Source organism: Ovis aries, chromosome 2 (assembly GCF_016772045.2).
Source record: "Ovis aries strain OAR_USU_Benz2616 breed Rambouillet chromosome 2, ARS-UI_Ramb_v3.0, whole genome shotgun sequence".
Taxonomy (NCBI): domain Eukaryota; kingdom Metazoa; phylum Chordata; class Mammalia; order Artiodactyla; family Bovidae; genus Ovis; species Ovis aries.
In genome coordinates, this window is record NC_056055.1 from 152,152,327 (window position 1) to 152,167,016 (window position 14,690).

General features: G+C 35.2%; 1 protein-coding gene across 1 annotated transcript in view; it reads left to right on the forward strand.

Annotated features, from left to right (window-relative positions):
* Positions 1-14,690, forward strand: part of ACVR1C (activin A receptor type 1C) — an 87,937-nt gene that overhangs the window by 23,897 nt on the left and 49,350 nt on the right. Inside the window, exon 2 of the mRNA XM_027964938.3 lies at positions 4,411-4,641. Within this exon, the coding sequence (XP_027820739.2) occupies positions 4,411-4,641 (231 nt within the window). The remainder of the gene's footprint in view (positions 1-4,410; positions 4,642-14,690) is intronic.

Consider the following 14,690-nt stretch of genomic DNA (forward strand, 5'->3'; position numbering starts at 1 on the left):
GGCACTGGCCGATAGATGTGTTAGCATACAGCCCCCAAATGTAGGAAATCTGTTTATTGAAAAGAGTATCTAATTCAAAACAACTAATATTTCCCCACTGAATATTATGAGTAAGAATAGCACACAAACACAAGTGATACATTTGGTTCTTTTATGTAATCTGATGTTTTTTTGCATTTCCAGACGCCAGGATATGCTTGCCCTCACGTGTAAATATGGATGAACATTTATTTTCTGGTTGATTAGGAATGTTCACATCCTTTGGTTTCATGTGGGTAACAGATGTCTTGTGGGTAACAGATGTCTTGGCTTTTATAGACTAATTGGCAAAAAGGGGGAAGAAGAGGATAATTAAAAGGGTGGGAGGAGACACAAGAAAAGTGCAATCTTCCTTGTGGGGAAAAGTCTAATAGGCCTCCTTATTACGGGTAATTACCTTCTTCTTCAACTTCATTTGCTATCCCTTTCTGTATGACTCAAGTACAGTGTAATGAGAAAGTATAAAATAAATAAATGTTAAGTCTGGCCTGTTGTCTGCTAACAGATTATCCTATCGTAGAATATTCTAGTGCAATTGACTCAATTAACGTCAGTTTTTTAAAAAAACAAAATATGAACGTGTCTTGTCTCTAATGGCAACCTATGTTTTAACTGGAAACACTAGAATTCTATGTTGAGTCTTGCATTTTTTATTTCCCACCAATTCACTATGTGCAAGATTAACTATGTTGTAGATTATGTGTTAGATACACATCTTAGGTTCTTTTTAGTTTGCTGTTTGTTCTCTGTCAGTGATATACAGTAGAGCTAATTGACTTAGAGTAAATGAGGACATTCAGCAATTGTTTGAAGCCATTACCATCAATAAATTCTCAATTTTGTCAGTGTTTTCCATTGTGCAGGATTTAAAGTAAACATGTCACCTGTCACTTACTATGACTTAACTGTATCACTTTGGTCTGTATTATTCTTCTGATTGGTACCTTTTACTTTAAACTGAGGGATATTTTTATAGCCTGTTAAACATTCAGTGAGTATCTACATTATTCCTTGATAAGAACTATTTTGTAATCATTGCTATAAGGAGCCAGTAATGCTTCCAAGAGAAAGTATTGATTAGGTATACTTAGAAACTTACACTTGAAAAACACTTAAACCAACTGAAAGGTAAGGTTATTTATACTAGATGTAAGGCACAGGATATTTGACCACCGGTCTCTCAGTCCCATGGACGGAGGAGCCTGGTAGGCCGTAGTCCATGGGGTTGCTAAGAGTCGGACACGACTGAACGACTTCACTTTCACTTTTTACTTTCATGCATTGGAGAAGGAAATGGCAACCTACTCCAGTGTTCTTGCCTGGAGAATCCCAGGGATGGGGGAACCTCATGGGCTGCCGTCTATGGGGTCGCACAGAGTCAGACACGACTGAAGCGACTTAGCAGCAGCAGCAGCAGCAGTTCTCAAAAAATAGGTAGAATTTGTTTAAAAAGATTATTTGAACAATAAAGATAAAAATCCGAATTGTCCATTGTTAAGTAATTTTAATTTGTTTTTGCTGTATTAGAATTATATGTTATTCTAAAAGTAAAATATTATTTTCTTATATATAAAATATAAATGTTATAATAAGTTATATTTCATTTACCATTGCTAGCAACTGGTGAGGTGGGAAGATGATTTTTGTACTCATCTTGTTTTTAAAATAATATCAGCTTTGGTAGGATAGAAACAACATTGTTTAGGTAGTCTAATGACTGACACATCAGTTCAGTCAGTTGATCTTTTTGAGCCTCATTTCATTGTCTGTGAAATGGAGAGAGTGACAACTAACTCCTGTGGTTGCACTGGGAATTGTACGCAATGATAAGTACATATGAGACTAGCGTATGTTTAGCTGCTGAGGACCTTATGGTTGTCTTCACTCACTGGACCCATATCCCTAAGTTATGTGCCTTGATTTCCAGGTTACGCTTCTCCTGGAAATAAAAAATTCAGGGAGACTCTGATGAGGAATGTAGTAACAAATGGTTCGAAACTATGTGTGGGGACATTTATTCTTCCCAACTTCAAATGCTTGAAGTATGAGGCTGAAGAATAACCACAGTAGGGTGGTTTTTTTTTTTTTTTAACTTTAAAAGAGCTTTCCATACTTTGTGGTTGTAAATTTCCGTAAGTTGTAATTTAATAGAATCGTAAAATAAATAATACTCAGTGAAACTTCAGGATTTCTGGACCTACTGCCCCTCCCCTGGTTCATTTCCCATTTTCAGAGGAATGCATTGAAACCCTGTAAGGTTAAAGACCTTCTTCAAAGTCAATCAGCAAGGGAGCAATAGAGCTAGGACTGGAACCTTCATCTTTTCCTGAACTCTTTATCTATACCATCACCAGATCATCCTGCTGTGTCATCATTTGGGATCTAGCCTGGGCCATTAAAAGAATGAGAACATTCAACTCACTCGGCAGTATGAAGGAGATGCATTTCTTTGTAATGTTTTTCCAATGGTCTGTGTACCTAGTTCTTTCAATCATTCCTATATGAATTACAAATGTATTTTGATTGTTTCATAGAACAACTAGCTCTAACTCCTCCAGTATAAGGAGACATAGTCACTAATTACATAGTAATTAGTAGTCACTAATTGACATAGTGCTCTCTAGGTATCAGGCATTATTCTAAGGGCTTCACATAGATTAATCATTTTATTTTCCACAACAGCACTATGGGGAGGAATCCCCTGTCATTCATATAAGGAAATGGAGGCACAGAGGAGGCAAGCAGTAGCCAAATATGAAGGTCTCTGTCAAATTTGAATCAGAAGATGCTAGAGAGAGAGATTCTACTGTCAGAAGATACCTGGGTGGATGGATCTTTATTATATGAGCTCTGTTTTATGCAGAAAGAGTGCCTTAAAACCTTTCAAATCATCTACATTTTATATATCTAGTTCTATTGAATCCCAATCAGTCTACATTATAAGGTTCTACCACAGCACATAAATATCAACAAAAGATTGTATTTATTTATATTGATAACCAGTGGTATAAATATAACCAGTTATGCTTGGTCCAGTGTTGATAACAAAATGGTATTTTATTTCGTGATTGTAAGTCCCTTAGTATGTAATAATAAAAACAGTTATGGAGATAGTATTTTACTGGTCAAGAAAAATTATCAAAAGAAGAGAGAATTTCTATTAATCAATATGTGGTTTTTCTTTCTTACACATGCAATTATATAGAAATATTATTATCTGTATTGCTTACATTGATATTTGAATTTGAGTATAAAAATAGCCATTAATGTATCAAATATTTTACAGGTAGAAAATCAGCTCCAATTTGAGTAATTAGCAATTTCAAGACTAATTTGAGTAAAAACGGTTGGATGGAAAAACTTTGGACATTCATTTATTGCAGAGGGGTGTTGTGATTTAACAAAACCTTCATTAAGTAATGATACAAAAGGCTTATTCAGTACTTTTCTATTTAAAAGTAATTCAAATGAAATTTGAATAAGTTACTCACAACCACTGGATTGTTCATGATAGATATTTTACATCAGAACAGAAGTACTCTACTACTTTGATCATGTGAGTTAATGTGGGGTGTGTGTGTGTGTTTATTAAGTGGGGAATGTTGTGCAAACTTGCGAAGGGAACAGATTAACAAACTCTAATTTTTGTTGATGTAGATTTATTGCATTCTACAATTGATGTGTTTTGCTCTATTGAATAGATGTGTTCATTAAAGAAACTTGCCTGGAGGTCATGGTCTGTATTCAAATGACTCTCATTCTAAGATGTATTCTTTAGTGAAAAAGTGGATATATAATGGCTCATCAGTGCCTTACAGGTACTGTGACAATACAATACTGTTAAAATATCATGGAATATAAATGTAAAGAGTCACACAATTTTTTAAAGCTGTGACTATCTGTGGTTAGATTGTGTTTTTAGCATGTTGACTTTAAAGTTTAAAGGAGAAATTGTAAATGAACAGAATACATTGGATTGTTTGGATAGTGAGCACCTTAAACAATGCTTAAATGCTCTACAAATGATGCTGGACTGCACTTTTAGGTTGCTGTGTTACTGTATCCTAGCGTTTCATAGGAACTATTGATTTAGGAATGAGCTGGTTGAGTTTGAAAAGGAGGGATTTACACCAAGGGTGAGAAAATTGTTTAAAGATATAGTATCAACTGAAGAGATTGCTTATAAAAATATAAGCAATAGTAAGTGCTGATTGGGCAATGCTTTTGATAAAGCGCATGGCCGAGAGAGTAACAGCTTTAGCATGTATGTTTTATCCAGTGCTATTAAACTGCCTCTCAGTTTTCATGAAGATTGACTTTCTTTGCATGAAAACTTTCGCATCTTAAAGCGTTTTGCCTTATCTTTTCCAGGTTTGAAGTGTGTTTGTCTTTTGTGTGACTCTTCAAACTTTACCTGCCAAACAGAAGGAGCATGTTGGGCTTCTGTTATGTTAACCAATGGAAAGGAACAGGTGATCAAGTCCTGTGTCTCTCTCCCAGAATTAAATGCACAAGTCTTCTGTCATAGTTCCAACAATGTTACCAAAACGGAATGCTGCTTCACAGATTTTTGCAACAACATAACACTGCACCTTCCAACAGGTAAAGGGTTTATCTTTGTTCTTTCCGAATTTCATTTTACTCTTGGGAAATTATAAGCATGATAGAAATCAAACTGTCTTATGTTTCTTTAAATAACAAAATCTGTTTTACAGTTCTTTCTATTTTTTTGGTAAAATTCTCTAGAGCCTAGCTGAGGTTGATTTTTTAAAAATTGTACAAGACTGTCGAAACACTGACAACAGCATAACAATTTTGAAGAAATCTGTCCACATGAATTGTATTTTTTGAAGTGATTAATGAATCTAGAATAAAATATAAACGTTTATGTATCCTTTTAAAGGAAAGAAATTAAAATGTATATCAAGAAAAAAGAGAAAAAAGAGCAAAACTGAAAATAGTAGATTGCCAACTTTTATGGAAACAGAATCTTTTTCTCATGGGTGCCTTCTGCATATCTTCGTCTGACCACACTCAAGTGAGAGCACTTGTTAGCATAAAGACAGAGTAGAATTTGACCTTCTATTATTGTGCGAATATATTGCTGCCTTTCCCACAATTTCATGGAGCTTCATTCTAATTTATAAGATACAAAAATCTTAATCTGGCCTTTTATCTGGAATCTGAAATTTGAGAGACTATTAAAGAGGTAAGCAATTCAAATTAAAAACTAATTTATAACATGAAAATGTCCTGATAGTAAGTTTTCTTTAATATGTTAGTATATATACAGAAATAGATACCCTTCTTCACAAATGAATGTTTGAAAGTACTGTTATCCAGTCTCAGATATTCATATATCACCGTATTCTACTATAGTATTTTAACATATTATTATTATTAATAAATTAACGGCTCCTTTTTTTTTGCTGGAAAACATTTACTTTATGCAAAAAACAAGTTTACTTGGCATAAATAGAAGATAACTAAGTAAATAAACAAACAAATGTACTGACTGTATTTCTGGTAGCTATTTTACATTTTCTTTTTAAGAGAAGATAGTCATGTTAAAAACATACTGACATGAAATGAGACATTTTGATACATAATCAGAAAAACTAAGAGAACCAGAGAAGAAAATCTGGTGTGATTTAATGTTATTTAGTATCATATTGGTTTACCACTTCAATAAAATCATTTCATATACCACCGTTGATACTTGTCACATTCTTTGGGAAACATTATTCTAAAGCATTATCTATTATTATGTGTTACAACCTCAGAGGAATATTTCATCCCTGAAAGCTACTAGGAGTCTTGGATTTTGCCCCACAATTATTCTGTCTCAGATTCCATAGACTTCCTTGATTTGGTAGTCATTTGATACCTATTGTGATACAAGAATTTGTTTTCCATATGCTTTCTTCCCTGGTTTTGGTAGACTAGAGACATGAAGATCCCCTATATTTGATGATGTTCTTCCCATGACCAAGATCAAAAAGACTGAGGGGAAGGAAATTCTCCATATTAGTCTGTGGCAATGACCTCTTTAATGTGTCTTCTCAATAAAGAATTATCCATAAGAACATGTTCTGCCAGTCAGTAGGGGTACAAGATAATACTGTGTAACAAAATGTCTAGGAGGACAAAATGTTTCACATACAGCTGGGCAAATTAAAGGTACTGAGTGCAGTCAGGATGTGAATCCTTCCCAGTTCAGCTCTAAATTCTGCCCAACTACTGAGATGCCTGTATTCTACCTTCAAGTCCAGTTGGGAACCAGCCTTTCTTAAAAAAACAAAAACAAAAACAAAAACAATTTTATTGAGGTATAATTTAGATATAATGAAATGCACACATCTTAAGTGTATGGTTCGGTGTGTTTTGACACATACATTTATGTAACTGCCACATTTCTATTACCTCAAAATGTTCTCAGGCAGTCTCCACTTTCACCAAAGCCAGGAGACTGATTTTCTAATCCTTGTAGATTAGATTTATTTTTCCTGGAGTTTCACATCAGAGGAGTCCTATGGAGGAGAATTATTTTGCACTTGGCTTCTTTCATTCATCCTGTTTTTGAGATTTATTCAGGAAGCTTGTTACCTTTTAACTGCTGGGTAATATGCCTTTGTCTGTTTTGCTTTGTTCTTTTTACACACCCATCCACAATGGGGATTCAGGTTGTTTCCATTTGTGGGCTGTTGTTAACAAAGCTGCTGTGAACAACTGATTACTAGTCTTTGGATATATGTCATCTTCTCTTGAGAAAGTATCTAAGAGTAGAATTGAAGGGTCGTATGCTAAAGCCTTTGACTGTGTGGATCACAATAAACTGTGGAAAATTCTGAAAGAGATGGGAATACCAGACTACCTGACCTGCCTCTTGAGAAATCTGTATGCAGGTCAGGAAGCAACAGTTAGAAGTGGACATGGAACAACAGACTGGCTCCAAATAGGAAAAGGAGTACGTCAAGTCTGTATATTGTCACCCTGCTTATTTAACTTATATGCAGAGAAAATGCATCATCATGAGAAATGCTGGACTGGAAGAAACACAAGCTGGAATCAAGATTGCCAGGAGAAATATCAATAACCTCAGATATGCAGATGACACCACCCTTATGGCAGAAAATGAAGAGGAGCTAAAAGCCTCTTGATGAAAGTGAAAGTGGAAAGTGAAAAAGTTGGCTTAAAGCTCAACATTCAGAAAATGAAGATCATGGCATCCGGTGCCATCACTTCATGGGAAATAGATGGGGAAACAGTAGAAACAGTGTCAGACTTTATTTTGGGGGGCTCCAAAATCACTGCAGATGGTGATTGCAGCCATGAAATTAAAAGACGCTTACTCCTTGAAAGAAAAGTTATGACCAACCTAGATGGCATATTCAAAAGCAGAGACATTACTTTGCTGATTAAGGTCTGTCTAGTCAAAGCTATGTTTTTTCTTGTGGTCATGTATGGGTGTGAGAGTTGGACTGTGAAGAAGGCAGAGCACCGAAGAATTCATGCTTTTGAACTGTGGTGTTGGAGAAGACTCTTGAGAGTCCCTTGGACTGCAAGGAGATCCAACCAGTCCATTCTGCAGATCAGCCCTGGGATTTCTTTGGAAGGAATGGTGCAGAAGCTGAAACTCCAGTACTTTGGCCACCTCATGCGAAGAGTTGACTCATTGGAAAAGACTGTGATGCTGGGAGGGATTGGGGGTAGGAGGAGAAGGGGATGACAGAAGATGAGATGGCTGGATGGCGTCACTGACTCAATGGACGTGAGTCTGAGTGAACTCCGGGAGTTGGTGATGGACAGGGAGGCCTGGCATGCTGCAATTCATGGGGTCGCAAAGAGTCAGACACGACTGAGCAACTGAACTGAACTGATGATAACTATATGTTTAATTTTTAAATCTAATCTCCCAAATAGTTTTCAAATTGCTTGTACCATTTTGTATCCCCAATAGAAATGTCTGATAGTTCCAGTTGGTCCATACATTTTAGCACTTAGTATAATCAGTCTTTTAAATTGTGGACATTCAAGTGATTGTGTAGTGGTATTTCATTGTGGTTTTCATTTGCATTGCCTTAATGATTCAGTCAGTCAGTTCAGTTCAGTCACTCAGTCATGTCCGACTCTTTGTGACCCCACAAATTGCAGCACGCCAGGCCTCCCTGTCCATCACCAACTCCCAGAGTTCACTCAAACTCATGACCATCGAGTAGGTGATGCCATCCAGCCATCTCATCCTCTGTCGTCCCCTTCTCCTCCTGCCCCTAATCCCTCCCAACATCAGAGCCTTTTCCAATGAGCCAACTCTTCACATGAGGTGGCCAAAGCACTGGAGTTTCAGCTTCAGCATCATTCCTTCCAAAGAAATCCCAGGACTGATCTTCTTTAGAATGGTCTGGTTGGAGCTCCTTGCAGTCCAAGAGACTCTCAAGAGTCTTCTCCAATACCACAGTTCAAAAGCATCAATTCTTCGGCACTCAGCTTTCTTCACAGTCCAACTCTCACTTCCATACATGACCACAGGAAAAACCATAGCCTTGACTAGATGAATCTTTGTTGGCAATGTCTCTGCCTTTGAATGTGCTATCTAGGTTGGTCATAACTTTCCTTCCAAGGAGAAAGCGTGGATTTCTTGGCTGCAATCACCATCTGCAGTGATTTTGGAGCCCCCCAAAATAAAGTCTGACACTGTTTCCATTGTTTCCCCATCTATTACACATGAAGTGATGGGACCGGATGCCATAATCTTAGTTTTCTGAATGTTGAGCTATAAGCCAACTTTTTCACTCTCCACTTTCAGTTTCATCAAGAGGCTTTTGAGTTCCTCTTCACTTTCTGCCATAAGGGTGGTGTCATCTGCATATCTGAGGTTATTGATATTTCTCCTGGCAATCTTGATTCCAGCTTGTGCTTCTTCCAGCCCAGCATTTCTCAGGATGTACTCTGCATATAAGTTAAATAAGCAAGGTGACAATAAACAGCCTTGACGTACTCCTTTTTTATTTGGAACCAGTCTGTTGTTCCATGTCCACTTCTAACTGTTGCTTCCTGACCTGCATACATGTTTCTCAAGAGGCAGGTCAGGTGGTCTGGTATTCCCATCTTTTTCAGAATTTTTCACAGTTTATTGTGATCCACACAATCAAAGGCTTTGGCATAGTCAATAAGGCAGAAATAGATGTTTTTCTGGAACTCTCTTTCTTTTTCGATGATCCAGCGGATGTTGGCAATTTGATCGCTGGTTCCTCTGCCTTTTCTAAAGCCAGCTTGAACGTCTGGAAGTTCACGGTTCACGTACTGCTGAAGCCTGGCTTGGAGAATTTTGAGCATTACTTTACTAGCATGTGAGATGAGTGCAATTGTGCGGTAGTTTGAGCATTCTTTGGCATTGCCTTTCTTTGAGATTGGAATGAAAACTGACCTTTTCCAGTCCTGTGGCCACTGCTGAATTTTCCAAATTTGCTGACATATTGAGTGCAGCACTTCATGTTAAATTATTTTTTCTTGTGCATATTAGACATTTATATTTCTTTCTTTATAAAGTGTCAAATCTTTTGCATATTAAATTCATTTTTCTTGTTATGGATGCCTTTAAGATTCTTTATATATTCTGAATACAAGTCCTTCATCTGATAGGTTTATTATGAGAATTTTCTCACATTCTATGGATTTTGACATTTTGTTTCCTTGAAGGTGTCTTTTGGAGAGTAGAAGATAAAATTTGAAGTGCACTTTATTTTTTAAAAAATTATTAATGGTTCATATATTTCATGTCCTAAGAAATCTTTATGTATCCAAAGGTCATAAATTTTTTCTTTTATGGCTTCTTCTAGGAATTGTAACATTTTAGCTTTTACATTTAAGCCCATGTTTAGTTTAAATTTAATTTTTGTTATTTTGTGAGGTTAAGTGGAATATTTATTGTTTCCATGTGTATTTGAAGTTGTTCCCAGCATCATTTATTGCAAAATCCATCCTTTCAATTTCTTTGACCTTTTGATTGAAAATAAAGTGACCATATGTATATGGGTATATTTCTGGCCTCCAAATGTCTATACTTATGTCACTATGAAACTTATGTCACTCTTGATTATTATAGCTTTAAAGTAAGTATTAAAATCAGATAATATGACCCTTCCAACTTTGTTCATTTTCAAGTTGATTTGCTATCCTCAGTTATTTGCATTTCTATTTTAGAATTGGTAATTCCCTGGAAGTCCAGTGGTCAAGACTACAGTCCCCCTGCAGAGTGCACAGGTTTGATCCCTGGTTAGGGAACTCCGGGATACTGCTGCACAGCCAAAAAAAGAAAAAGTGGAAAAAATAAATTTTTGAATCATTTTGAGAACTTTCATAAAAATAACAATGCTGAATTTTTTATTAGATTGAGTTGAGTATGGATTAGTTGGAGAAAATAGTCATGTAACAATGTTAACTTTTTTGATCCATAAACATAGTATATTTTTCCATTTATTTAGTTTCTTCAGTTACTCTTAGTACATCTTATACATATTTTGCTTGGATTTTTCTCTAAATATTGCATGTTTTAGATGCTATCATAAATGGTATTTTTGACATCTCCATTTCTAAATGTTAACTGCCAGTGTATGAAAATAAAATTAATGTTATATATTGACCTTATATCCTATAAGCTTATGAGAATAACATATTTTAGTAGCTTTTAAAAAATTCTCTGACATTTTCTACATACAGAATAATTTTGTCTGTGAGTACAGTCAAAATTACATCTTCCTTTCTGGTCTCTATGCATTTTATTTTATTTTTTTCTTGCTTTTTTTGCACTGACTAGGATCACCAATATGATGATGAGTAGGAGTGGTTAACGTAAATATCCTTGTCTTTTTCCTGGTTCTAGGAGGAATGCCCTCACTCTTTTACCATCAAGTATGAAGGTTTTTTTTGGTTTGTTTGTGTTTTGGTAGACCATTGTTATCAACTGAGAAAATTTGCTTTTATTCCTGGTTTGGGGAAAGTCTTTTAAAAAATCATGAATGAATATTAATATTTTCAAGTATTTTCATGGATTTATTGAGATTATAACATGATTTCTTTACTGATATGATGGATTACCTTGGTTAATTTTCAAAGATTACTTATAACTGGGAAGGTATGTATGCTAGTAATTAATTTGTCTACAAAGAAATGCTTTGTGACGTTTAATGATATCAAATTTCTTTAATAAAGTAAGAATTTGTTTCCTTTAGTGACGTGGTATGGTAAATTGACATTCCGTTGAGTAGGACTGCATGTGCAGTCATCTTGTATTGGATGTTCTTTCTGTGAGGCAGCGCTGAGTGGTTATTAGCTGTGTTTGGAACAGCAGCTGTTGGAGAGGAGTTGGAGTTGGGGACCCTCAGACTGAGCAGTGACACAGCCAGTGCCAGTAACTTTGCTACTTTTGTGTCATCAGTAAGTGTGGTTGATATCCCCTGCTTTGCCTAAAGAGAATGTATCCATTTCAAATGTGATCACGTATATATGAAATATATAAATGTGCTCTGAAAAGCAGACAGTGTGACATTTCTACAGTACTTAATACGCTGCATCACACTCATGAGTAAACTGGTAGAAGAAAAGGTCGAGAGGTGACCAGAACAGGGTGAAGAAAATCTGGGACTTCTCTTTTCAGTTGCAGCTGAAAGCCAAGTGGGTGCTTGCCTCTTGGCTCTTTCAGCCATCACCCCAGACTACGGGGTCGCTTCTGGATAGCTGACTTGGCGTAGATACAGTGACTACTCTTGTCATGTTTCAGCCGTCTCTTTTCTGTCCTTGAGTCCTGCTTATGATGATTGAGCTCTGGCTATATTTCTTTGTGACAAAATTCCTACCCTCAATATATCTTGTGACTGTTTTCTCCTCAATTCCTCTTCCTGATGGTGTCCTTATAACTCAGCACCTGGAAATCTGTAGTCACAAACTCTTGCCCTCCTAAAATCCTTCTAAGTGTTTGATTCTAATTCTTCTTAGACTAGGAGCTTTCATACAGGTTTCCATTGTGACACACAGAAACACATTTTGTATAATTTCCCCCATAGGCACACATATCTGAAATAGAATTTTACAAAATATTCTTACTTGTAAAATGTGTAAGATACTCCATGCTTCCATTAAGTAACCAAGATTTGATTTAGATCACATAAAATTCAATCACTTGCCCTTAAAAAAGTACTTCTTTGTTTGACATTGCCTGCAGGTTTAATCCTTAGGAGTTAATTTTTTTGATAGAAGTAATTTTATAGTTTGGTAGACATATAACATTAGAAAAAATTGCTTGTTTCCCTGGAGCTTATTCTGTTAGTATATTTGATGTCACTGGAGTGACCTCCAAGTTCAACTATTATCACAAATATTTAGAGGGTTTTTTCTTATGTAAACTTGAAAGCAAACAATCATTTCCAAAAACAGTTGTGTTTTGACTAGTGCTTGGACTTCATGTCTCTGCTAATAGCAAATATGTTATTATTTTCATTAGGCAGCATACCAAATATATTTAGAAATTACAATTAAATACAGGCAATGCAAATCAATTAAGCAAGAGAAACATATTTTATGTAGTGTAACCTAATTTCTTATTACCATTTATTTTTAGACCAGATAAAAACAACTCTTTTAAGCTCCAAAAATATCCACCCACCTTTCCAGATGCTGCTTGTCTTGCCCTGACTCCAGTGACTTTAGATTTAGTACTTCTCAGGCTTTATTAAATTTCTTTCACAGTAACTCATGCAGATTGTCCATTCACAACTCCCTCTGAAATTAAGAGAGAATCCACTTTGGTAGGAAAAATTCAGCTTCAAAAGTAAATGATGTATTATTAACTCTTAAAGAATATTTCCATTTCAATAAAAAAAAAAGGCCTTATTTACCCAAATGTGTACTTTTTGGGTGGAGGATGGGGGAGGGAGGTTGTTTGTAGGGTGAAAAAACAAATAATAAATGAAAGAGTTACATTTTTTGGAAAAAGTTCCAAGAGATGTTTTGGGTGTGTGTCCCTATAATGGGTTCTGTCTGTGAGCCCTCTAATAAATTTCACAGTTTCTTCACTGATTTAGTTTAAGTTGGACCTTTTGTATCTATTCTTCAAGCTTCTTAAATTCTTTTCCCTATATTTTCTAATATTTGAGTCTCTGATCATTTTAATATCTACAGCTTCTATGAATTTGAATCTGCTGATTTCTATTCTTGGTTGGCCACTTTCCTTGTGTGTTTTGTAATTTTTTGATTATGAGCTCATGTTTTGAGAATCATATCTGGAGGAAACTTTTTTTTTAATATAAATTTATTTATTTTAATTGGAAGTTAATTACTTTACAATATTGTATTGGTTTTGCCATACAAATATCATATATAGAGGATATAATATAATACAATATAATATAATATATATATATCATATTATATCATATATAGAGGAAACTTTTGAGGCCTATTTTAAAATATATTCCTCCAGAGGAGATTTATATTAGCTTCTGCCAGGTATCTGGAGGTGCTACCAACTGAAATCTATTCAGTGTTTTGATTAGGTTTTTTTTTGCCAACATATAGCATGAATTCTGGCTCTAAGTATGCCTATACAGATGCACACTTATGGTGAGAATCTCTTTTAAGAGATTTTTTTTTTTTCCTGCTCTACTGAAAGTGAAGATTGAGACAAACAAATAGATGAATATAGACCCAGTGTCTCTCTGCAGAACATTTCCTATTTAGTTTCATTTTCAGTGTAATACCATTCATTTAACTGATTTATACTAGGATCTCTGACCTGACCTTTTGTGATTTCAGGAACCATGTTTTATCTCCTGATAAACTAAGCACTTAACTACCAAGGACTGGGAGATGCCTCCAGGGTAAATGGACTTCCTAGTGCTCAGATATCTCTTTGGATCTGAATTTTATTTTTGGTTGCTGAGTAATTCATTTATTTCCCTACCAGGTTAATCATATAATAGAAAAAATTTTTCATTTGTATTTTATTCAGCATTTTTTGTGTATGCTGTACTAAGAAGGGCTTCTGTGGACATCTAAAGTGTAACTTGGCAGAAGTGGAAATTCCATGATGGTTTATTTTTGAAATGATGCTGGCGTAATTATCTATCCATCTGGAAGACGACAGGGCTGTACCACAGTGTCATACCATATACAAAAATAAATTACAGCTTGATTAAATATCTAATTGTGAAACATAAAACAATTTAAATGTCAGAGGAAAATTTAGGGAGAAAAAAGATTTTTATGACTTTACAGTATGGAAGCTGTTTTAGATAAGACAGGAAATCCAACTGTTATAAAAGGAAAAGACATAATTGACTACATGGAAACTAAAATAAAAATGAATAATAAAAGATAACATAAGTGAAACCAAAGATAAATGAAATATGGTATAGAAATATTTGTATTATATATGACTAGAAAAATAGGTAACTATTTAAAAAGTAATGAGCCTCTGTGTGTGTGTGTGTGTGTGTGTGTGTGTGTGTCCATGTACATGGCAAGAGAAGGAGTGAAAAGAGGGAGGAAAGAGAGTGTTAAATGAAAAAAATGGGCAAAAAACACATTTTACAGAAATTTTATAGAAGAAAATATTCAAAGTGGTCAAGTATTAAAAAGATGATCAAATACTGAAA